Source organism: Dendropsophus ebraccatus, chromosome 4 (genome assembly GCF_027789765.1).
Source record: "Dendropsophus ebraccatus isolate aDenEbr1 chromosome 4, aDenEbr1.pat, whole genome shotgun sequence".
NCBI lineage: Eukaryota > Metazoa > Chordata > Amphibia > Anura > Hylidae > Dendropsophus > Dendropsophus ebraccatus.
In genome coordinates, this window is record NC_091457.1 from 53,025,484 (window position 1) to 53,050,167 (window position 24,684).

General features: G+C 42.9%; 1 protein-coding gene across 1 annotated transcript in view; it reads left to right on the forward strand.

The window, feature by feature from the left end:
- Positions 1 to 2,791: 2,791 nt before the first annotated feature.
- Positions 2,792 to 24,684, forward strand: part of KIAA1549L (KIAA1549 like) — a 112,255-nt gene continuing 90,362 nt past the window's right edge. Inside the window, exon 1 of the mRNA XM_069965792.1 lies at positions 2,792 to 3,149. Coding sequence (XP_069821893.1) covers positions 2,978 to 3,149 — 172 coding nt within the window. The 5' untranslated portion in view covers positions 2,792 to 2,977. The remainder of the gene's footprint in view (positions 3,150 to 24,684) is intronic.

Consider the following 24,684-nt stretch of genomic DNA (forward strand, 5'->3'; position numbering starts at 1 on the left):
CTATACTGGGACTAGGGATGGTCCAAACCTGCCGAGGTTTGGGTTCGTATGAACCCGAACGCTCGGCAGCAGATTCCCGCTGTCTGCCCGCTACAGCGGGAGTAACGCCTGGAAAACTGGGATACAGCCTATGGCTATGGCTGTATCCCAGTTTTCCAGGCGGTCCTCCCACTGGATCCGCCCGCTCCACGGAGTGGGCAGACAGCGGGAATCGTTACTGAGGGTTCGGGTTAGTAGGAACCTGAACCGAACTCGGTTCAGACCATCCCTAACTGGGACCTTTATCAAGCCTGATAAAGATCCCAGTCATTAAATAGACTCTAATTTAGTATTTATAATTTGAGATCATAAAACAAAATTATAATAGCTACTGTAATATAATTTAGCTACTACATAGTAAATGCAACATAAAATCAGCATAAAATCAGACGAACAAATTTCCTCTGAATCTAGCCTAAGCAGGCATCTACTTCAGAATGAGAAAATCAGGGGACGGCAGTGACTTTGAGGCTTGGTCATCAGTGCTAGGATATCAGAAATGGTCAAACGTATGCAGTTCTCTTAAACAATGGTATGGAGAGAATAGTAAGAGTGGTGTGCTGAAGAAAAAACATCCCACAAAGGAGATCCTGTGGACATAAAATACTCATCGATAAAAATGGTCAAAGGAGGATGCCAGGAATCATTGTGTTGTACAGCTGAAGCACAGTCAAGGATATTGCAACCCATACGGCACTGGTGTTCCAACCAATATGTCTGAACTACCAAATCACTCCTTGGCACAGATGGTCTAGTAAAAGAGAGAAACATTTCCTATGAAGGAAACAGGAAGGCAAGACTCCAGTGGGCAAGAAAAGAACGTGAAATGTATCACTTAGCAGTGGCCAGAATTTGGTACTTTTCAAGTATGTGCACACCACGGAATCCGGGCGGATTACGCCGCTCGCCCACGGTTCATTCCTGGGTGGATGGCGGAATACACCGGTGCATAGAATGGAGTTTATGGTACGGGCGGAGATGCACGTGGGGGTGAGCGGTGGAATCCGCAGTAGGTTATCCGTAGTGTGCACATACCCTTAGTATGAATTGATGGATAGAGATGAGCGAATCGGGTTCGAGTTCAAGTCGATCTTGAGCCGAATGTTCGGCATTCGATTAGCTGTGGCTGCTGAACTTGGATAAAGCTCTAAGGTTGTCTGGAAAACATGGATACAGCCAATGACTATATCCATGTTTTCCACATAGCCTTAGGGCTTTATCCAAGTTCAGCAGCCACCGCTAATTAAATGCCGAACGTTCGGGCTCGGATCGACTCGAGCATGCTCCAGGTTCGCTCATCTCTATTGATGGATGTTCAGGCTGCTGGTGGTGGTGTAATGGTGTAGGGACCCTGGTACCTCTGATACTTGCCTGCAGACATTTGGACCCTAGGACTAATCTAAGCATTCTGTCTGACCAAATCCATCCCTTCATGGCAGCTGTTTACCCTATGCCAGGACATTGTCAGCTAAACAATGCACCATGTCACAAGGGTTGTGCAGTCATGAATTGTTTGCAGGAACATGAAAGCCAGTTTTTCTTGCTCCCTTGGCCCCACAGTTCCCAGATCTTACTCCTATAGAGGAACCCTGGAAGGAGGTAGAATAGGCTGTTCAGTGCATGCCATCTTTATCTGATTTACGGTATAAATGAGATGTCATCCGGTTTGCATGGACAAATATTCCTGCAGAATAATTGTAGCTTCTAGTGGGATCCATGCCATGGATTGCTGCAGTTCTGAAGGCTAAGGGTGGGTAGTGATGAGCAAACATCCCAATGTTCGGTTCGGATCCCGAATACAGATGCATATGTTTTGTTCTAAAGTTATGCACATGCGTACAGATTATCAGGCACCCAGCGTAAATTACGCAGTGACGTCGTATGCAAGTTTGAATATGTTCGAAAATCATTGTTATAACCATTACGATCATTGAACAGATTTTTTGTGATCGGCGAACAGGAACAATTAGCGTTATGTTCATACGGACATTTACGAACGTGTTCACTCATCACTAAAGGTGGAGCCAATCTGATAGTAATATTAATATCAATATTTATTTGAATAACGCTGACAGATTCCGCTGATTTTTTCTCCTAAAAATTCTATTCTGTGTGATGGTGTTTTGCACACCTAATAACAGTACTACATAACAAAATTTTGAATTAAAATTGTTTGAATTTTTTATTGTTCAATTTACATTTTATTTAAAAAAAAAAAAAAGTCAACAATTTGATGTAATTCAATGTAGCGTCCTTTAAAGATACACATACAGATTTTTAGATATTGAACATTTTCATATGAAGGAGTTTAATTTATCTTAAAGTTAGAAAGTATGTTTTATTGTTTAGCTGTAGTGGACAATCAATCTGCTGCCATGAATTTATACATAGACTGTCACGTGTCAGAGCTACCACTAGATGGCAGCAGCCTCAGCACAGATAGAAGACGTCTGTGAGGATGGATGCCTGTGTGTGACTGGTCTTCCCCTCTCGCCCAGCTCAGGTTCTGGGTCCCTCAGTCACTACATGTCCTCCGGTCCGGTATCTATGCTGCTCCTTGTCATCTCCGGGGTCCTGCTCCTCACCTTCCTCTGTTCCACCAGCAGAGGTCGCCACGGATCTGCCAGCACTGGCTGCTGGAAATGCGTTTTTTAGCTGGTTGCTACGTGATCTCTTTCTCAATGAAAAGACGTTTCCAAGCTGCAATAACAGTTGCATCCCCAGAGCAACAGAAACACTGAGTGACCACACCTCCAGCTGGCCAGAGCAGGTCCACCTGGGTCATCCAGTGCCCACATCCAGCACCTATGAGCACCTAGCACTGCAGCAGCAGCCCGCAAGCCCCCCAGGGACCTCTCCCAGATAGATGCACCAATGACAGCCCTGATCCAAGGGGTGACTGCTTCTCAGGCATCAGGTACCTGCCTAACCCCCACTAATGTCTCCTGCTGAGAAGTGGTGTGGTGGAGCAGGTCCAGGCTTCTCTTCCATGGTGGCACAGGAAAGGACTGTATGCAGAAGCCCACCTCAAGGTGCAACATGGACCAGATGTTCAGCATTGCTGCTGCTGCTGGTGGCCTTGATTTCAGCTCTGCAGCACCCAGTGCAAGGTAAGAGGAGAGGACACTGGGGTGCAGCCTGCTGCCAGTGCAAAAACTGCTAGCAATGCCATACTGCACCATCCACCTGGGCTCTATTACACAAAGCCTATAGGAAGTGGCAGGGTGGACCCAGGGGGATATGATCCTGCTCTCTAGGTGTAGATATGCACTTTAGATGCTATCACTGTAAGGGGCAACTGACCGTGACACTGAGATTGTATGCAGGTGCATGGCAGCAGTCACCTATAGAATACAGCCACCTATTGTCATAGTCAGTGGTCAGTGGTGGTTCCTTGTATGATAGATAGATAGATAAGAGATAATACATACATACATACATACATACATACATAAGAGATAGATACAAAGATAGATAGATAGATAGATAGATAGATGAGAGAAGAGTGAGATTGATTGATTGAATATTAGAAGTAACATTGTGTGCGATAGAAGACCAGATATAAAAAAAAGATGTAGGTAGATATAATATTAGATGCAATGTGAGGAATGAGAGACAGATATAAGGGAGAATTATGTGGATAGATGCAGATCTGTCCTCTATGTATTTGTATATGTATATATAAATATATGTAATGAATTGCTAAGTTGTTATATGTATCATTGTTCCCTGTGTATCCATCTCCGGAACACAATCCATGCATTCATTGTACACATTTTGCTGATAGTATCACATTACCTACTGTATGGTGGATGCTAGGATGTCCTTGTGCCTGTAATATTAGAATCCAGCTTTATTCTGATTTGTGTAATACAGATAATAACTGGTTATAGACCCAATAATTCAGCCACAGCCAGACACTGGGACATTTGTCTATATACCACATATATCAGAGTGGGGTCCTATTGAGGTAAATGTTCCGCGCATAGCAAAGATTATTTAAGCGTGACAGAAGTAAATGTAAGTGTGGGCAATAGTCAGTTTCAGCCCTAAGAAACCAAAGGCTAGGTATAAACTATATTATTTTAACTGGTTAGAGAGGTTCTATCATGTCCTCCAAAAATAGAACTGACAAACCATTACAGCTTGTGGTTCCCTGATTCCTGAGCACCTCCCCCCACTATTTTCTACAATTAGTGCTGGTAGTCATGGCACCTGTTATGTTAATGATTTAATACATTGACAACTGGGTGGTCTTCCCAAGTGTTAAAGGGTTTATGGGCCCTATAGGCTTGGCTTGCCTATAACGTTTAGGTACATTGCTGGCAATAATTCCCTGCGTGGAGTTCTGGCTGTAGTGGTAACTACTACCATAATGAATCTACAGCCAGTCAAGGCAAAATATACTGCTATGTGCGTGAAACTACAACTCCCAGCATGACCTGAAGAATAATAATGATTTGCTGGGATTTATTCTTGAGGAAGAAATGTGGTGACCATCATGTTTTAGTCAGTCAAACAGTTATATCCAGAGATTGATAGGTGACATTCATTGTTGTTTCCTTCTCCATCTGACGTAGGCTGCCATAAAAACTTCTTCCTGTCATGTCTCAGTTATGCAGAGATTGCTGCCCAGGTGCCTTTGGAACTGTAATAAATAACCTCTCATTTGGATTGTGCAGCAGGATACCCCTTTTAAACACTAAGCAGGTCTGTGGTCCACTCCTGAAGTGGAATTCTTATAGACTTGTACTGTAATGATTGAGGAGAGACTTTGGCCGTTCTTTGCTTATGCTGGGCTACATTTGGCCTTGATGTTAGCCAAGGTGAATTTTTGTGTATGTCCTTATCTGAGAAAATTTTATAAAAATCTTTGGAAAACTTTTAATACTTCATAGATAATGTAAATATTTTGCCAATGCTTTTTTTTTTTTATTAGCGATATTACTTACTGTAGCATTTTGGCCCTCTTCTTCTTCCATGTGGTTGACAGCTCGTTGCCTAGGTTACTGACCACTGCTCTGTAAGTGGTGGCCGGGCTGATGACATGGTGGTTGAGACCTTGGGAGGTGGTAATTATGATTTTCGGGCTTCTGTTTATCCCTCTAAGATCACACACATCTCCAGGGCTTGTGGATTGTCCCTGGAGGTGTGTGTAATCTCAGTGGGAGACGCAGAGTCGATTCAGCTCAGTATTGCTGCTCCCCACCCTAACTATCCCCACACACCTGCCAAACCATAAAGTGAGAGCGGGATGCAGGGGAGCTGAGCTGAATCCAAGGGAGATGAGAACACCCCTTTAAGTTATTTAATGATGCCGCTGCACCACCATAACCTAATGATCTGTGCCATGGCCTTCTAAACACTGCCACTATTCCCTAAAAACTGTGTCTGTAATTAACTCTGACACCGTGCCCCCAATCTGACAGCAAGACATGATGGGAGGTGTAGTTCTGCAACAACTGGGAAGCCACAGGTTGGGAAACAATGACTCTTAAAGGGTATCTGGAAGTACCATAGAATGCATTTTAATTAACTAATTCAATTCCTTTTTTACAGCGTATGCCGCACTGACAAAGTGATAGGTACCCTTAAATGAACTCATCCCATCTCCCACACTGTTCTGTCTCCTCTGGTCAGGTCTGACTGCTGTGAATACAGGCAGTGCTAATCGCACCTGCATTGCTGAGTGACAGAGGAGAGCGTACCCTTGCTCTTGCCAGTGCATGGCTTCTTAAAGGGGTTATCCAGTGCTACAAAAACATGGCCACTTTCTTTCAGAGGCAGCACAACTCTTGTCTCCAGTTCAGATACAGTTTGCAATTAAAGGACACCTGTCACCCCCCGTGCCGGGGTGACAGGCTCCCGACCCCCTGTTAGATCCCCCTATACTCACGTGATCCCGCCGGGTCCCGCTTCCTGAGCCGGTCGGGTCACGGAGATATCAGCGCCCGAAGCCCGGCGCGCGCGCTGACAGCAGAGTCAGATGCCCATAGAGAATGAATGAGGAGTCTGATGCTCCGTCATTCTCTATGGGCATCGGACTCATCTCTCAGCGCGCGTGCCGGGCTTCGGGCGCTGATATCTCCGTGACCCGACCGGCTGTAAAGAAAAAAATGATCACAACTGATGTAATAAACTTATGGCAACTGATTGCATCTGATGCCAACTAATGGTTTTTATTGGAAAAAAGGATAGAAAACCTGATGACAACTGATGCCTTTTTGGCATCAGTTGTTACATCCGTTGTGGTCAGTTTTTTCCCAAAAAACAGAACCGCATGCAATGTATATATGTAAACCCAGCCTTAAAAAAAAAAGAAAAAAAAGTGTAAGGGTACAAACCCACACACCGTATACACAGCAGATACGCAGCAGATTTGAAGCAGATTTGATGGTGCAGATTTGATGCTGTGTTCAGTTATTTAGATCTAATCTGCTGCGTATTTGCTGCGTGTTTGTTGCGTATTTGCTGCGTATCGCAGCAGTAAATAAGCTGCGTATACGGTGTGTGGGTTTATACCCTAAGTGTGTAAAGTAGTCAGCATAGAGAGTGTTGAGGTGGATCTAGCATTGTGATCTCCTAAGACATACACTATCCCACAGGGGGTTATTTGTCCCCCTATTTCTCAGTTCTGACTGCTATCAGAGCTGAGGGTGGTGTGTCTGCACTAAAAAAAAAATTCATAGAAGGTTTATACCAAAATCACACTGTGCAATGGAGACTGCCCAGGGGACAAGTGTTCCCCATCTTTGGGATTTTGTGGATAGGGGACAATTTTGGTTCCTGGAATAACCCTAATTTTGACATAGTATGATATTAGTGTTGGCAGGATTGTAGGATGCATGTCATAACTGCTGCCCCACCTGAATAGTCAGGATTTTATAGGTACGGTCAAAAGATGGTCCCAGATACAAGAAGTTAGATTTGGCTGTTAAAGGGGTTATCCAGCACTACAAAAACATGGCCACTTTCTTTCAGAGACAGCCCCACTCTTGTCTCCAGCTTGGGAGGGGTTTTGCTGCTCGGTTCCATTGAAGTGAATGGAGCTTAACTGCAAACCTCACCTGAACTGGAGACAAGAGTGATGCTGTCTCTGGAAGAAAGTGGCCATGGTTTTGTATCGCTGGATAACCCCTTTAAGGCTTTAATCGGGAGGTAACATGAAAGGTGTCAGAATGTAAAATATTCTAGATTATCGCAGGAAAATTGTAAGGGTAGAGAACCTCCATGTTACCATAAAATATCCTACCATCTCTTTCTTGTTTTGTGATTTCAGATTATCTTCAGGTGTAAAGTGTTGAATTTTGTGGCATATGAGATAAAAGGAATTTTACTATACATGCAAAACTTTACTATATTTCTGTATTATGATAGGTATTTGCTTTAGTGGCTCCATTCCCCTGCAGACAAGGGTCCCATTAGGAGCTTCACTATTTTCCTATTCATGGGGAGGTCTAAAAATTTTCAGGTAAAAATCAAGAAATCCTTACACTGGTTCTGGAGGCTTCTGTGATATCATACATTTTAAACTGGTAGGTTGCTGTGACATCACAGTTTGCTTTTTGGCCACTAAGGTGCTGTGACATTACAAGTGGGTTTCAGACAGATAACATGCTGTGATATTACAAACCATGCAGGTTACTCAGGGCCCTGTCTTGTTGGCTAATGTGCAGGTTCCTAATTAAAAGAAATACTAGAACCAAAGATTTCATAAAACATCTGTTAATAGTCACACAAACTACCCTAGGGCTTCAGCACAGGCTTATGGTATAGAATGAATATTTGGTAACAATTCCTCATTGATTTGTTACCAAATCAGTAAAGATGTGAGATGTTAGAAGTGTTAAAAGTTTTTTGTTATCAAAAAACAAAATGCAACCAAATGCAAAGTGAATGAACTAAAGAGAGATCGAAATCACATTAATATCTGGTGTGGCCGCCCTTTGCTTATAAATTATTTTAACTTGTACACAATTTTTGATGGCAGCTAGAACTAACCCCAGATCTTCTGTGGATGTAGGCTTGCTCTTCATGTAATCCCAGACTGACTGGATGATGAGATAAGGGCTTTGTGCAGGCCATATTATCATCACTTCCAGGACTTCTTCAGGGCCCGTTCACACTGAGCAAAAGGTGTGGAATTTCTTTCGACGGATAGCAGAGGCGCACGAGAAATCCCATTGTAAATGTGTTTAATTGGTTCCAGCACCCAACAATAATTACCTACAGTATCATATATTACATTGATAAGTGCCTAGTTTAATCCCCACAGTATAGTACAGAGCAGCACTATACTATACAGTACATTATATACAAGAAACATTCAACATAGCCAGCAATTATAGTACAGTAGTCACTAACTCCTCCCTCATCCTTTACTGTATAGTGCCCCCCACCCCCGCACTGTAACGGATGGGAGATGGTGGTGCACTGACTGTACTACTACTGTACTGTATATGTACTCCAGCAGTCTTATACAGTACTGTATAGGATGGGAGATGGCGGTGCACTGACTGTACTACTACTGTACTGTATATGCACTCCAGCAATCTTATACAGTACAGGATGGAAGATGGTGGTGCACTGACTGTACTATTACTGTACTGTATATGCACTCCAGCAGTCTTATACAGTACAGGATGGGAGATGGCGGTGCACTGACTGTACTACTACTGTACTGTATATGCACTCCAGCAATCTTATACAGTACAGGATGGAAGATGGTGGTGCACTGACTGTACTATTACTGTACTGTGTATGCACTCCAGCAGTCTTATACAGCACTGTACAGGATGGAAAATGGTGGTGCACGGACTGTACTACTACTGTACTGTATATGTACTCCAGCAGTCTTATACAGCACTGTACAGGATGGGAGATGGTGGTGCACTGACTGTACTACTACTGCACTGTGTATGCACTCCAGCAGTCTTATACAGTACAGGATGGGAGATGGCGGTGCACTGACTGTACTACTACTGTACTGTATATGCACTCCAGCAATCTTATACAGTACAGGATGGAAGATGGTGGTGCACTGACTGTACTATTACTGTACTGTATATGCACTCCAGCAGTCTTATACAGTACAGGATGGAAGATGGCGGTGCACTGACTGTACTATTACTGCACTGTATATGTACTCCAGCAGTCTTATACAGTACAGGATGGAAGATGGCGGTGCACTGACTGTACTATTACTGTACTGTATATGTACTCCAGCAGTCTTATACAGCACTGTACAGGATTGGAGATGGTGGTGCACTGAGTGTACTACTACTGTACTGTATATGTACTCCAGCAGTCTTATACAGCACTGTACAGGATGGGAGATGGTGGTGCACTGACTGTACTAATACTGCACTGTGTATGCACTCCAGCAGTCTTATACAGTACAGGATGGGAGATGGTGGTGCACTGCCTATACTACTACTGTACTGTATATGCACTCCAGTAGTCTTATACAGCACTGTAAGGGATGGGAGATGGTGGTGCACTGACTGTACTACAACTGTACTGTATATGTACTCCAGCAGTCTTATACAGTACAGGATGGGAGATGGTGGTGCACTGCCTGTACTATTACTGTACTGTATATGTACTCCAGCAGTTTTATACAGCACTGTACAGGATTGGAGATGGTGATGCACTGACTGTACTATTACTGTACTGTATATGTACTCCAGCAGTCTTATACAGTACAGGATGGGAGATGGTGGTGCACTGACTGTACTACTACTGTACTGTATATGTACTCCAGCAATCTTATACAGCACTGTACAGGATGGGAGATGGTGGTGCACTGACTGTACTATTACTGTACTGTATATGTACTCCAGCAGTCGTATACAGTACAGGATGGGAGATGGTGGTGCACTGACTGTACTACTACTGTACTGTATATGTACTCCAGCAGTCTTATACAGCACTGTATAGGATGGGAGATGGTGGTGCACTGACTGTACTATTACTGTACTGTATATGTACTCCAGCCAGGGGCTGGCTGGCAAATTTTAGCCTGGGGGGCAAGCACACAGCACTGGCCCATGAGTAGCCGCCTAGCGGCCCATCCTTCAAGGCCCACTCTAGGCCCTCACTTATTACACTCCCCACATCAGTGCAGGGAAGGTAGATGCCACCCACTCCAATACTTTCTCCAGTAGCACTGTTCTCACACTTCGGATAACACATTCAGCCCTTCCAGTCATTTGTAAACAGGGAATTCCTACTGCTCGCTGTGACGGGGTCGGGGATCTCTTTACTGTATAAGTATATGGGACGGCTCAGCGCTGACCCGGAACCATCCCATAGACTTACATTGACAAGGTGACTTCTGGGGCACCTTCACACAGAGCAGTAGGAATTCCCTGTCACAAATGACCAGAAGGGAAGGAGACGTTACCCGAATTGTTGGAACATCGCCGCTGGCAGAAGTACAGGTCCGGGGTGCCATCTACCGTCCCTGCACTGATGTGGGGAGGGTAATAATAGGTAAGGGCTGGAGTGTTACTTAAAGGGAACCAATTAGCACAATTGTGGTGATATGGTTTTCAGCTGCACAGTATAGATATACTATGCAGCTCCCCGAGGCTACCAGCCACTGAGTATAAGATGGTGGGAAAGCTGGGTGACCTCCATCTTACTGAGTATAAGATTGTGGGAAAGCTGGGTGACCATAATATACTGAGTATAAAATGGTGGGAAAGCTGGGTGACCATATTATACTGAGTGAAAGATATTGGGGAAGCTGGGTGACCTCCATTTTACTGACTACAAGATGCTGGGAAAGCTGGGTGACCTCCAACATACTGACTACTATATAATATGCTCCAAAATACCCAACAAAATGTGTATATTGTTCTGTATGAGTGTGTATTGTTCTGTATGGGTGTATATTGTTCTGTATGAGTGCGTATTGTTCTGTATGGGTGTATATTGTACTGTATGGTTCTGTATGGGTGTATATTGTTCTGTATGGTTCTGTATGGGTGTGTATTGTTCTGTATGGGTGTATATTGCACTGTATGGTTCTGTATGGGTGTATATTGCACTGTATGGTTCTGTATGGGTGTATATTGTACTGTTTGGTTCTGTATGGGTGTATATTGTTCTGTATGGGTGTATATTGTTCTGTATTGGTGTATATTGTTCTGTATGTGTGTATATTGTTCTGTATGGTTCTGTTTGGGTGTATATTGTTCTGTATGGTTCTGTATGGGTGAGTATTGTTCTGTATGTGTGTATATTGTACTGTATGGGTGTATATTGCACTGTATGGTTCTGTATGGGTGTATATTGTTCTGTATAGGTGTATATTGTTCTGTATGGGTGTATATTGTTCTGTATGGTTCTGTACAGGTGTATATGGTTCTGTATGGGTGTATATTGTACTGTATGTTCAGTATGGGTGTATATTGTTCTGTATTGGTGTATATTGTTCTGTATGGGTGTATATTGTTCTGTATGGGTGTATATTGTTCTGTATGGGTGTATATGGTACTGTATGGTTCTGTATGGGTGTATATTGTTCTGTATGGGTGTATATTGTTCTGTATGAGTGCGTATTGTTCTGTATGGGTGTATATTGTTCTGTATGGGTGTATATTGTACTGTATGGTTCTGTATGGGTGTATATTGTGCTGTATGGTTCTGTATGGGTGTATATTGTACTGTATGGTTCTGTATGAGTGCGTATTGTTCTGTATGGGTGTATATTGCACTGTATGGTTCTGTATGGGTGTATATTGTTCTGCATGGGTGTAAATTGTTCTGCATGGTTCTTTATGGGTGTATATTCTGTATGGGTGTATATTGTTCTGTATGGGTGCAGATTGTTCTGTATGGGTGTATATTGTTCTGTATGGGTGTATATTGTTCTGTATGAGTGTAAATTGTTCTGTATGGGTGTATATTGTTCTGTATAGGTGTATATTGTTCTGTATGGGTGTATATGGTACTGTATGGTTCTGTATTGGTGTATATTGTTCTGTATGGGTGTATATTGTTCTGTATGGTTCTGTATGGGTGTATATGGTACTGTATGGTTCTGTATGGGTGTATATTGTTCTGTATGGGTGTATATTGTTCTGTATGAGTGCGTATTGTTCTGTATGGGTGTATATTGTTCTGTATGGGTGTATATTGTTCTGTATGGGTGTATATTGTACTGTATGGTTCTGTATGGGTGTATATTGTACTGTATGGTTCTGTATGAGTGCGTATTGTTCTGTATGGGTGTATATTGCACTGTATGGTTATGTATGGGTGTATATTGTTCTGCATGGGTGTAAATTGTTCTGCATGGTTCTTTATGGGTGTATATTCTGTATGGGTGTATATTGTTCAGTATGGGTGCAGATTGTTCTTTATGGGTGTATATTGTTCTGTATGGGTGTATATTGTTCTGTATGAGTGTAAATTGTTCTGTATGGGTGTATATTGTTCTGTATAGGTGTATATTGTTCTGTATGGGTGTATATTGTTCTGTATGGTTCTGTACAGGTGTATATTGTTCTGTATAGGTGTATATTGTTCTGTATGGGTGTATATTGTTCTGTATGGGTGTATATTGTTCTGTATAGGTGTAAATTGTTCTGTATGGTTCTTTACAGGTGTATATTGTTCTGTATAGGTGTATATTGTTCTGTATGGGTGTATATTGTTCTGTATGGTTCTGTACAGGTGTATATTGTTCTGTATAGGTGTATATTGTTCTGTATGGGTGTATATTGTGCTGTATGGTTCTGTACAGGTGTATATTGTTCTGTATAGGTGTATATTGTTCTGTATGGGTGTATATTGTTCTGTATGAGTGCGTATTGTTCTGTATGGGTGTATATTGTTCTGTATAGGTGTATATTGTTCTGTATGGGTGTATATTGTTCTGTATAGGTGTATATTGTTCTGTATGGGTGTATATTGTTCTGTATGGTTCTGTATGAGTGTGTATTGTTCTGTACGGGTGTATATTGTTCTGTATGAGTGCGTATTGTTCTGTATGGGTGTATATTGTTCTGTATGGGTATATATTGCTCTGTATGGGTGCGTATTGTTCTGTATGGGTATATATTGTTCTGTATGGGTGCGTATTGTTCTGTATGGGTGCGTATTGTTCTGTATGGGTGCGTTTTGATCTGTATGGTTCTGTATGACCGTATATTGTTCTCTATGAGTGTGTATCATTCTGTGTGTGGGGGCACAGCAGTCTGAAATGTGTGTGTGTGTGTGTGTGTGTGGGGGGGGCAAAGCAGCCTGAAAAGGGGGGGGGGGGGGAACCGCAGCCTGAAGGGGGGGGGACTGCAGCCTGAAAGGGGGGGGAGGGGCACAGCAGCCTGAAGGGGGGGCACAGCAGTCTGAAGTGTGTATATGGAGTGGGGGGGGGGGGGGGGGGGGGGAGAGACAAAGCAGCCTGAAGGGGAGAACACAGCAGTCTGGGGGGAAGGCTCACACAGCAGCCTTAGGTGGTACATATCAACTACAGGTGCAGAGGGGCAATGCAGCCTGTGGAAGGGGGTGCAGTTATAGGGGGTAAAGGGCAGCAGCTACAGGGGGTTGGGGGAACAGATGCTAGTGTGTGTGTGTGTTTGTCTCTGTCAGCCCAGCTCAGCAGACAGCCCTCTCCTCTCTGTCCCGACCTCCCTCCTATCTACAACCCGAAGTACCTGCATTATAGCTGCTGAGCAGAGAGCAGGACACGAGGGGGATGGTCAGGGAGCAGGAGCCTGGAGCTGGAGGACGCTGTGTAGCTGGAGGTTAGCAGCCAGCCCAGCCTCCTCATCTCCACAGTGTAATACAGGAAGTCCCGGGCCAGGAGGAACATGGGACGGTACACAGGGGGCGGGGCTTAACGGGGGCGGGGAGCAGCTTCAGCTGCCACTGGCATCACAGACCGGCCCTGCAGCACAGGCAGAGAGGAGAGCGCTGGGGCGGTAAGCAGCCTCAGCACGGCCCTGTAATGTACTGGGGAAGGCCGGCCCGGGGGGCAGATGCCACCCTGCCCCCCGGCCCAGCCCGCCCCTGACTCCAGCAGTCTTATACAGCACTGTACAGGATGGGAGATGGTGGTGCTCTGACTGTACTACTACTGCACTGTGTATGCACTCCAGCAGTCTTATACAGCACTGTACTGTATGTGAAGCCTCACCAGTGCTAAACCCACCAGGTACAACCCACCATCCACGCTCACAAAAATGTTCAGATACCGAATACTTCAAGACTGGGAACCCGACAAGTGTTTGAGAACCGAGCAAGAGTTCGAGAACCAAAGCGAACTTGAAAATACAGTTTGAGTTCCAAGCAGTTTAAGAACTGAGGTACCACTGTATATAGTTAAGTAAGTGTACCTATAAGGTTACCTGGGAGAATTAATGCTGTTTTAAGGCAAAGGATGGTGACACCAAATATTCATTTAATATACATTTCTCTTCTGTTTATTCACTTTGGTTTTTGTTAATTGATAAAAAAAATAAACGGTTGACGCTTCAATTTTTAAAAGCATTTTTACTTTGCAGCATATATTTGCAGCACTTTGCTCAGTACTGTGTACACACACACACACACACACACACACACACACACACACACACACACACACACACACACACACAGGCCAGGTTTGACCCACAGACCCACTGTAGAAAGTGCTGGCTAATGATTTTAGGCCAACGCTTTTATAAGCTGTCCTTGCTAAGTGTAAAGCTATAAAACATTGCAGCAGTGTCTGAACTCTGCATTGCTCTATTACATCTGGCTCTAGTTGCCTCATCTTAGACACATTTATCATATAGCTCTGCAGGCTGAACAATTTCTCTTCCCTCAGCTATCAGGGAACAGACTAAGGAGCTCTTTTTTTGCCTAATATCTATAGGTACCATATATACAGTATATACTGATTGTGGGATATGATATATTAGGCAGCGAGTGAAGTGCCAGTTCTTGAAGTTGATGTGCTAGAAGCAGGAACAATGGGAAACTACAGGGATCTGAGCGACTCTGATAAGGGCCAAATTGTGATAGGATGATGACTGGAGCATCTCTAAAATGGGGTGTTTTGGGGTGTTTCTGGTGTGCAGTGGATAGTAAAACCTCTTCTTCAGTTGTCTTGGTGTTAGATAACACAACTTCTGTGGTTTTGTAGAGTCCATTGCCCAGATTTATCAAAGGTTGGACAATATGCACCGGTACAATCTGCCCACGGCAACCAATCACAGCTCAGCTTTCAGCTCTGGTAAAATGATAGCTGAGCTGTGATTGGTAGCTGCGGGCAGTTTGCACTAGTGTATGTTTTACATCCTTTGATAAGTCACCCCCCCAATGACTTGATGGGTCAGATCTGTTTTGTGTCTTAAACGATCTTTTTATTTCCTTGGGAAATTGGTCATTGCAGAGCAGTCCATGTTTGTCACATAAATCACATTGCACACAAAGCTCCATTCTGGAGTCAGATATGATATATATGTATATATATATATATATATATATATATATATATATATATATATATATATCATGCAAATGGTGTAGTTACAGCAGGGGCCTGAAGAAACCCAAACAGTTCATTTGTCCTAGGTGAGGAGACAAGAACAGAATATATAATAGTGATGTGGTTCTTATAATACTTGAGGGCAGTAGCACAGATGCTTTAGAGCTTCAAGTTACCCTCATATTTGGAACCATAAAGGTTAAGTGATGTTTCCTTTTAAATTTGGGAACCGCTCTTTGTTGTAAGCATCATAGTTCTCAATGGCATGCACATGGTGCTGTATTCACCTGCACCTGCATTGCTCAGAGCATTATGTCACTGCACTGACAATGACATAGCGGCCAGTTCTAGGGGTCAGGCACCTGTGTTCATCAGGCGAGAGGGAAATATTTCATCGGAAACCATCAACCATGTGCTCCTCAGCAGAGGTTGCCAAGGGAAGTTAATCAGATTGTTGAAAGTCTGTAACCATAGTAACAGAATACAGTAAATTCTCTGATTGTCATTTGCAGGACACCTTCCCAGACAAGACAAAGTAGAATCCTATTGTCATTACTCACCCACAAATGCCTGAGATTACTCAGATTACAGATTAGTCAGGGTTCAGCTGAAATTGAAGCTGCAAAAAGTCTATAGCCTTGGCCCTAAAGAGATCCTGTTTCCATACTATGTTTTCCTAATCAATTTATTACAGTAGCCTTCTTTTATTTTTACATTTTTTCTCTATAATATTCATACTTGCCAACAGCAAAATTGGGATATTTATGCCCTGCCCGAGAACCGTGGGATCGACCCCATAGCAGACACTTTTCGCTGGTGTTTGAATAAACACGTGTGTCCGTTCCTCGGATTATCCAGTTAATATTGAAACAATTGGCAGTTATGTAATCTCCATTGTGCTAATTCTGAATATTCAGTGGGTGCTGCTTTTCCGACTACTGTCCAACTTCTTCTCTAGTATGCTAGTCAGCGAAAGGGTATTCTTCATATTTTCAGTATACATAATAGGAATCTAAATTCTCACAACAAAGACAACTGTTAGCCAACCCTCTCAGATGGTAATACCACTGGCAAAGGCAGTGTAATTTCTGAGACAAGTGCTTTTATACATTCTAGGAACACTCCGAATGTTGTGGAAACCACGCCATCAGTTCTCCCCCAATAGTCGTACAATGTTGCCAATAGTTTCCACACCTCTGCAATAATTTATGCAACTGAATGTGACTATGACACTACTTTAGCACTATTTATAACTATTGTGTAAAGGTCCCTCTATAGTCTAAGTGACTGGTTTCCACAACTGTTATACAAATGACTGCATTGACATCTGTTGGGAGAAGACAAGTGGCATTGTTTTTATGTTGTCAGGTTATAGGAAGTTGTTATACAACAGTTGTCAATCTACGTCGTCTCTGACGCATTTAAGTTATGCCAAATTGATGGGTAAACATCATGTGTTCTTGAAACAATAGGAACATATAGAAATATATGCACAGTATCTGTTATCAATGTCAACTAAGAATAAATAAAGAGACATCTCAATAATTCCTCCCTAGTGCAATAAATTCACCCATCTGAATCACCTATCCCTTCCCATACAATGCTGATTTAAAGTTCACCCTCATCTCCTCTGTAGGTAAACTTTGACCATAGAGGCCCCCCAGGAGTTTGTTGAGTGACATTGCCAGGATCTAAGAATATCTGGGGTAGGAGGCCCAAGGCATATGTTTTGCACCACCCCCTTCCTTCTCCACCATTCTAATACATCTTTATCCAAGTGTAAAAGTCATTGAGGAATCCAGGGCACCAGGCCAAAAATCTGGGGTTCACACCCCAGATATCGGTGCTTGTGGGTTTTTCACTCTCCTTTTCCATGGGGAGTCTTGTAATAAATCTATACTAATGCTAAGCACCACATTTTGTTATTATTAAAGGGGTATTCCAGCCCCTAAAAAACATATACAGGTGTCTAATGATGAGGGGTCTTCAAATTGGGGCCCCATCTCTACCAGCTGCATAGAGTAGTGGGTTAGCATGAGCTCCTTGCCTTGTCTATGGAAGTGCTGGAGATACCCGAGTTCTTTACAGCTATGAGGTAAAAATCCAGACAGTTCAAGAGAAAGCAGCGGTGAGTGTCTTATAAGCAGTGGGAAATTCTCACACCGGACATAGAACCAAAGGTATAAAAGGGGACCTGAGCTATTACTGTTCTACTGTGTTCTTATGCCATAGAGGGACCATTGGGCCCTCTACATCACATGTGAATCTCTGTGCCCCCACATGTGGATACACCACGAGCAACTATTGGGGCCACCATAACTTTCCTCAGTAGTTGATGCTGTGGACGCAGAAGGACTGTCTATTAGACGTAAGCAGTTCTACATCACTTGATAATCTACCCCCCATTATACACACACAAATCCCATTTCTCTGTAAGTTGTGTAGTCTATAGCCATAGATCAAAGATACTTTGGCCAAAAGTCGTGCCTTGTCTATGGCTACACGACTACACAATGCTTAGGTAGTTTGGGGATTTCCGGTGACCTGGAATTGATAAGAATCAATTTTTGGCATGTTAGTACATGCATGGCTGTTAGTGTGGGTAGGGGCTCCATTAATGACAGGTAGGTATCATCACACACAAAAAACCTGTACTACGACATAGCTCACATCAAAGGCCAATGACATGAATCCAGAACATGCTGATTGTTTAGTGACACCTGGAAACCAGGAGACATGGCTGTAGCTTGCATGTCAGACGCTATAGCAACCATAGACAGGTTACGCTAACCTATACCCAGAATGCATGACTATAAACATGAGATCGCATGAAGTCCCCTGTTTTCAGTAGTAGTTTTGTAGATGTGGCTTCTTAAAGGTATAGGTTTTAGAGCCGTATTACATGACCCCAAGCAAGCAAGCGCCGATCTGTCAGGTCAGCACTCGCTTGCTCCTCGTTCCCTGCTCGCTGGCTTTGCTGTTACACGCACACAGACATGGAGTGGGGGGGAGGGCGGGGAGCACAGACAAGCTTTAAGACAATGATCAGCCGACATTGTGCATCATGTCGGCTGATTGTTGCCTCTAATGCTAAGTTTACACGGAGCGATTGAGCCGGCGCAGGGGGCTGCGGATAAGTGGGGGGCCGGGCTGCGAGCGTGGGGCTGGGTGGCGGGCGGGGCTGCGGGCGGCGCGCGGCCGGACTATCGCGTGACGACTGTTTATCTGGAACGATTGGCAAATTTTTTGCGATCGGCGAACGACGATTTATGAACATGTTAAAAGATCAAAATGAACGATTTTTCGATCGTTCGCCGCGTTTACACGTACGATTATCGTTCGAATTAGATCGTTATCGCGAAAATTCGCCTGATAATCATTTCGTGTAAACGTAGCATTAGGGTCCATTTACACAGAAAGATTATCTGACAGATTATCTGCCAAAGATTCCGCGCTCAGACTCAGAGTCCGCGCGATTTATCTTTTGCTCCGGCAAAAGATACGCCGAAAACCTACTCCACCTTTCAGGTGGTGTAGGTTTTCTGCCGTGCGCACTGACGCACATGGGATTTATGTAGAGGCAGTCCGCCTAAGGGTCCCCCTAAGGGTCCATTTACACAGAAAGATTGTCTAACAGATTATCTGCCAAAAATTTGAAGCCAAAGCCAGGAACAGACTATTAACAGAGATCAGGTCATAAAGGAAAGCCTGAGATTTCTCCTCTTTTCAAATCCATTCCTGGCTTTGGCTTCAAATCTTTGGCAGATAACCTGTCAGATAATCTTACTGTGTAAATGGACCCTTAGCATAACCTATTACACCAAACGATTATCGGCCGGTAATCGGCCAAGTATGGACCATAATCATTTGGTGTACTAGTACTCTTAGAAGGTGACTAAGACACTGTATGACAAATTGATGATATGTGTAATAGGTGTAACCAGCAGTGCAGCAGGCACTGTAATAGCTATGGTGCCCACACAAACCTATAATGCTGCCTTGTGCATTCATAGATGAACAAATATAAAACTGATTGAATCAAACTATTGAGAGGTCAATTATTGTCAAGTGTTCCAATCAAACATGACCCTTCTCACCACCAACATTATCTGGAGATTTATATATACTTTATACTTTTGGCCCAACTTTAGTATAAGGTGTATGGGCACATTTACTATCAACAGGTTCATCCCTTTTTTTTTTTACTTTCTACCAACATTTTCTGGCACAAAACTGCTGCAAACCTTTAATAAATGTGGCACATTTTATGACCCATAGCCATACACTTTTTACTGGACAAGATGCAAAATTGTCAACAAACTGATCCGCAGCTGATTTTCTCCTGCAGATCCGCAGCAGATTTCATTTAAATAACTGAACACAGCATCAAATCTGCACCATCAAATCTGCTGCAGATCTGCTGCGGATCCTGTAGGTGTGAATGCACCCTTAGGGTGGTATTACACGGAACGATTATCGTTTGAAAAATTGTTAAATCGTTCGGATTTGAACGATAATCATTTTGTGTAATAGCAGGCAACGATTAAACGACCAACGAGAAATCGTTGATCGTTTAATAGGATCCGGACCTATTTTTATCGTTTGATCGTTCGCACATCGTTCGCATATCGTTCGGTGGAATAAGAATTCACAGCTGAAACGTACACAATAGCGACGACTAAACGACCGCAAGAACGATCATAAATAACGATCATCGTTTAGTGTACTTGGGCGAACGATTTCGGGTCGTTTGCCTTAGCGGTCGTTTAAGATCGTTTATCGTTAATCGTTAGTCGTCGGAAAATTGCTTGGTGTAATAGTACCCTTAGACTGCGGTTCTGGGAGACTTCAGGTGTGGCCCTCGAGTTTTTATGTAAACACTGCCTATAAGTGCACGTCCTGTTCTCATTATAACAGCCAAAGTGCCTCAATTAACAGAGAAGACAATAACACCCTACAAACAATGCCAGCAGGGTAATTCACATAATTTAATATTGTTATACACTTAACTAACTTAGATTTTGGGAAGCGATAACCTTTTCATTGATCCCTATAGGCTCAATATAGCAAGAAATGTCCATGCATATAGGCAGAAGTGGTCTTGGTATAAGACAGCATTGTGTAAGGACTGAATTGTACAATTCATTGAACTCATACAATGCATGGTGAATGTGAGAAGCCAGGGCAGCCATATAGAATTACATAGCAGTCATTAGAAAGCAGTCATTAGAAAATCTGATCCTTATCATTATGCTACATACCCAGCCAAAGCCACAGGATTTATGCAGGTGTCATTGTTTCTAATGAATACTTTACCTAAATGGACATACAGCATTCATATACAAGGCTTAATGGGACGGTCTTGTGCTGGATACTTTCTCCTATCAGTTACCGGAGTTTGTTCTATTGCTCTTGTAAGGGTTTCATTCTCCTTTAGTGTGAATACTCTGCAAGTCTCCAGGCCGATGATTTTTAAGCATATTAGAATTGGTTGATCAGTTGACGAATGAATATTTGCTTCTTCGTCGGCTGATCACTGGGAAATTTCTTTTTATTTGCCCAATAATCAGCCTGTGTGATAGGGTCTTAAGGTGAACTGCAGCTGACAGATCCCCTTTAAGGGTAGCTTCACACATACCGTATCGCAGTGGATTTGATGGTGCGGATCCTCAGCGGATTTCATCTAAATAACTGAACACAGCATCAAATTTGCACCATCAAATCTGCTGCAGATCCTTTACATGTGAACGCACCCTGCATTCACATATAACAGCAGATCTGCAGCAGATTTGATGGCCCAGATTTGCTTTGTTTTGAATGTACAACTTCAAATCTGCTGCAGATCCTGTACGTATCACATACAGGATCTGCAGCAGATTTGATGGCGCAGATTTGAAGCTGCAGATTCTAAGCAAATAAATTCTGGGCCATCAAATTTGCTGCAGATTCAAATCTGCACCATCAAATCTGCTGCAGATCCTGCACGTGTGAGCGCACCCTAGGCTGGGTTCACACACAGTATATTTCAGGCAGTATTTGGTCCTCATAGCAACCAAAACCAGGAGTGGATTAAAAACACAGAAAGGCTCTGTTCACACAATGTTGAAATTGAGTGGATGGCCGCCATATAACAGTAAATAACTGCCATTATTTCAATACAACGGCTGTTGTTTTAAGATAACAGCAAATATTTGCCATTAAATGACGGCCATTCACTCAATTACAACATTATGTGAACAGAGCCTTTCTGTGCTTTCAATCCACTCCTGGTTTTGGTTGCTATGAGGACCTGACATGAGGACCAAATACTGCCTGAAATATACTGTGTGTGAACCCAGCCTTATAAGGCTAGGTTCACACTACGTATATTTCAATCAGTATTGTGGTCCTCATATTGCAACCAAAACCAGGAGTGGACTGAAAGCACAAAAAAGGCTCTGTCCACACAATGTTAAAATTGAGTGGATGGCCGCCATTTAATGGCAAATATTTGCTGTTAAAACAACGTTATATTGAAATAATGGCAGTTATTTACTGTTATATGGCGGCCATCCACTCAATTTCTACATTGTGTGGACAGATCCTTTCTGTGTTTTTAATCCACTCCTGGTTTTGGTTGCAATATGAGGACCACAATACTGACTGAAATATACGTAGTGTGAACCCAGCCTAATGGTGCGTTCACACGTACAGGATCTGCGGCAGATCAATGAAAAGTAACTCTGGGCCATCAAACCTGCTGCGGATCTGCTGGAGATCTGCTGCAAATTCAAATCTGCGCCATCAAATCTGCTGCAGATCCTGTACGTGTGAACGCACCCTAAGGGTACGTTCACACTTACCTGACCTGCAGCTTATTTTCTGCTGTGGATCCGCAGCAGATTTTATTTAAATAATTGAACACAGCATCAAATCTGCACCATCAAATCTGCTGCGGATCTGCTGCAGATCTGCTGCGAATCCTGTAGGTGTGGACGCACCCTTACAATACATTCTAATTAACTGATTGAGAGCAACCCCCAAAACAGTGTCAGAATAAAGAAGGGCTCATCCAAAAAAACTGTGTGACCTCCCACATGGAATGTAGATAATGAGAGGACTAGGGTTGTTGCTAGTTGCTGGTGCATCAAAGTACTGTGTGTGTCCATTTGTGTCCGCCTGCTAACTGCTATACCCTATGTCCATGTATTTTATAACGATAATCACAATAATAAAATCCATAATACTTGTATTTAGCTAGATTTATTTGATTCAAGCTCCAAAAATACATTGCCAGAGCCTATCCATCAGCTGTGGATGTCCCTGTAGTGATGGAGATGCTGAGTGATAAGCTGAATGTCCCTTGTATGTGTATAGAGCCCATTCCCTCTTTACTGTACTGCAGTGAGGTCACGTAACACCTTGCATTGTGATTGGTAATAAAGGCCGTCCCTGAGGATATCCAGAATGTGCTGCACAGGTTATAGTTATCTGCAAGACAGAGATTTTCTCCCCCCGATCTCACAATCTCAGGCTGCAGGAGTGATACGGCTTCACATCTGCGCAGCCTATGTCCCTGCTGTGCGCACTGTACTATATAACAAGCAGAACCGTGTATTCCATCCTCCAAATACTATAATGTATGGTTACAGGGAATGTTCTAGTGGGATGGAGCTGTCGCTTTAGATTTACTCCTAGATTTCATCACATATCTGACATTTATTATGTGGGGAGGAAATTGCAGACTTTGCAGAAACCTTGTAGCGTGTGGTTCTGATCTGTCCTCACGCTGGTTTCTCTTTAAAAGAAGACAAGTGCAGATGAATGTAATTCAGGCAAACAAGTTTACTGAACTCTTTCACACAGAGATCCAGCAATCTTAACGCATTCCTATTCTCCAAAGAAACACACAAGCTCAGCTGCTGCTATTACACAAGGTGGCACCATTTCTTGAATGTTACAGAATAATACAACATTCTCTTACATCCTAACCAGCTGCACAATGATGGGGTATCACTGCCCTTGTGAACTAGTAGGACAGATGGCAATTTGAATTAGGTTAATATTAATTAACTAACTAGAGCTACGCATGCTATACAAGGTCATCTAGGCTTCTCCCACCCTGCAGAAATACATCATTATTATGCTGCTGGAAGAACTAAGGGCCCTATTACACTGAGCCATTATCGTTTAAAAATTCACTATAACTATTAAAAATGAGCAACTATCTTTCTGTGTAATAACACCCAACGATCAAACGACGAACGAAAAAATGTGTATTTTTGTCTTTCAACATGCTGAAAAATTATCGTTTGTAGTTCGCCAATCGTCTGCATGTCTGTTAGTGTAATAAGTCTTTCGCCGTGTGTTGTTCTGAGGAATGATATTTAGCAACCATATAATGACGTAAAAAACGATTGTTCATAAAAGTAATCGGTGAATGTAAAACTTCAGAATTGTTCGCTACAAAATTGCTAGTTTTCACTGACGATCGATCGTTATAGCAAATCTTTAAACGTTAGGGCCTTAAGGGAAAACAGAAGATTAACATTAGAAATCAATGCCTAACAGGGCTATAACTTCAACAACTCAACTCAATTGTGCTGTCTTTACTGGAACCCCTTTCTGGTTTAAGGGCTCATTTATACAGAAAGATAATCTGACAGATTATCTGCCAAAGATTTGAAGCCAAAGCCAGGAAAGGATTTGAAAAGAGGAGAAATCTCAGTCTTTCCTTTATTACCAGTTTATAGTCCATTCCTGGTTTTGGCTCAAAAAAATCTGTCAGATAATCTGTGTAATAGGGCCCTAAATTACCTAATACAGGACCACACCCATTTACCACTTCTTGATTTTTGTATTTTGACAATTTTCTTCTATAATTAGGGTATGTTCACACTAAGGAATCGGCAAGGAATTTCAAGCAGAGTTGGCGCTGAGGACTCCGTGTGAAATTCTGTAAATCCCATAAATTCAATAGGATTTCTTAATCTTAATCCACCATCCGCCCAGAGAATTGACATGTCAATTCTTTGGGCAGATGGCGGGTTGAGCTTGAGACATAAATGGGACAGGTAGAATTTCAAGCAGAGTCTGCGGCGCGAACTCTGCTTGAAATTCTTTGTCCATTTAGTAGTGTGAACATACCCTTAGGGTCCTATTACACTGAGTGATTTTTAACG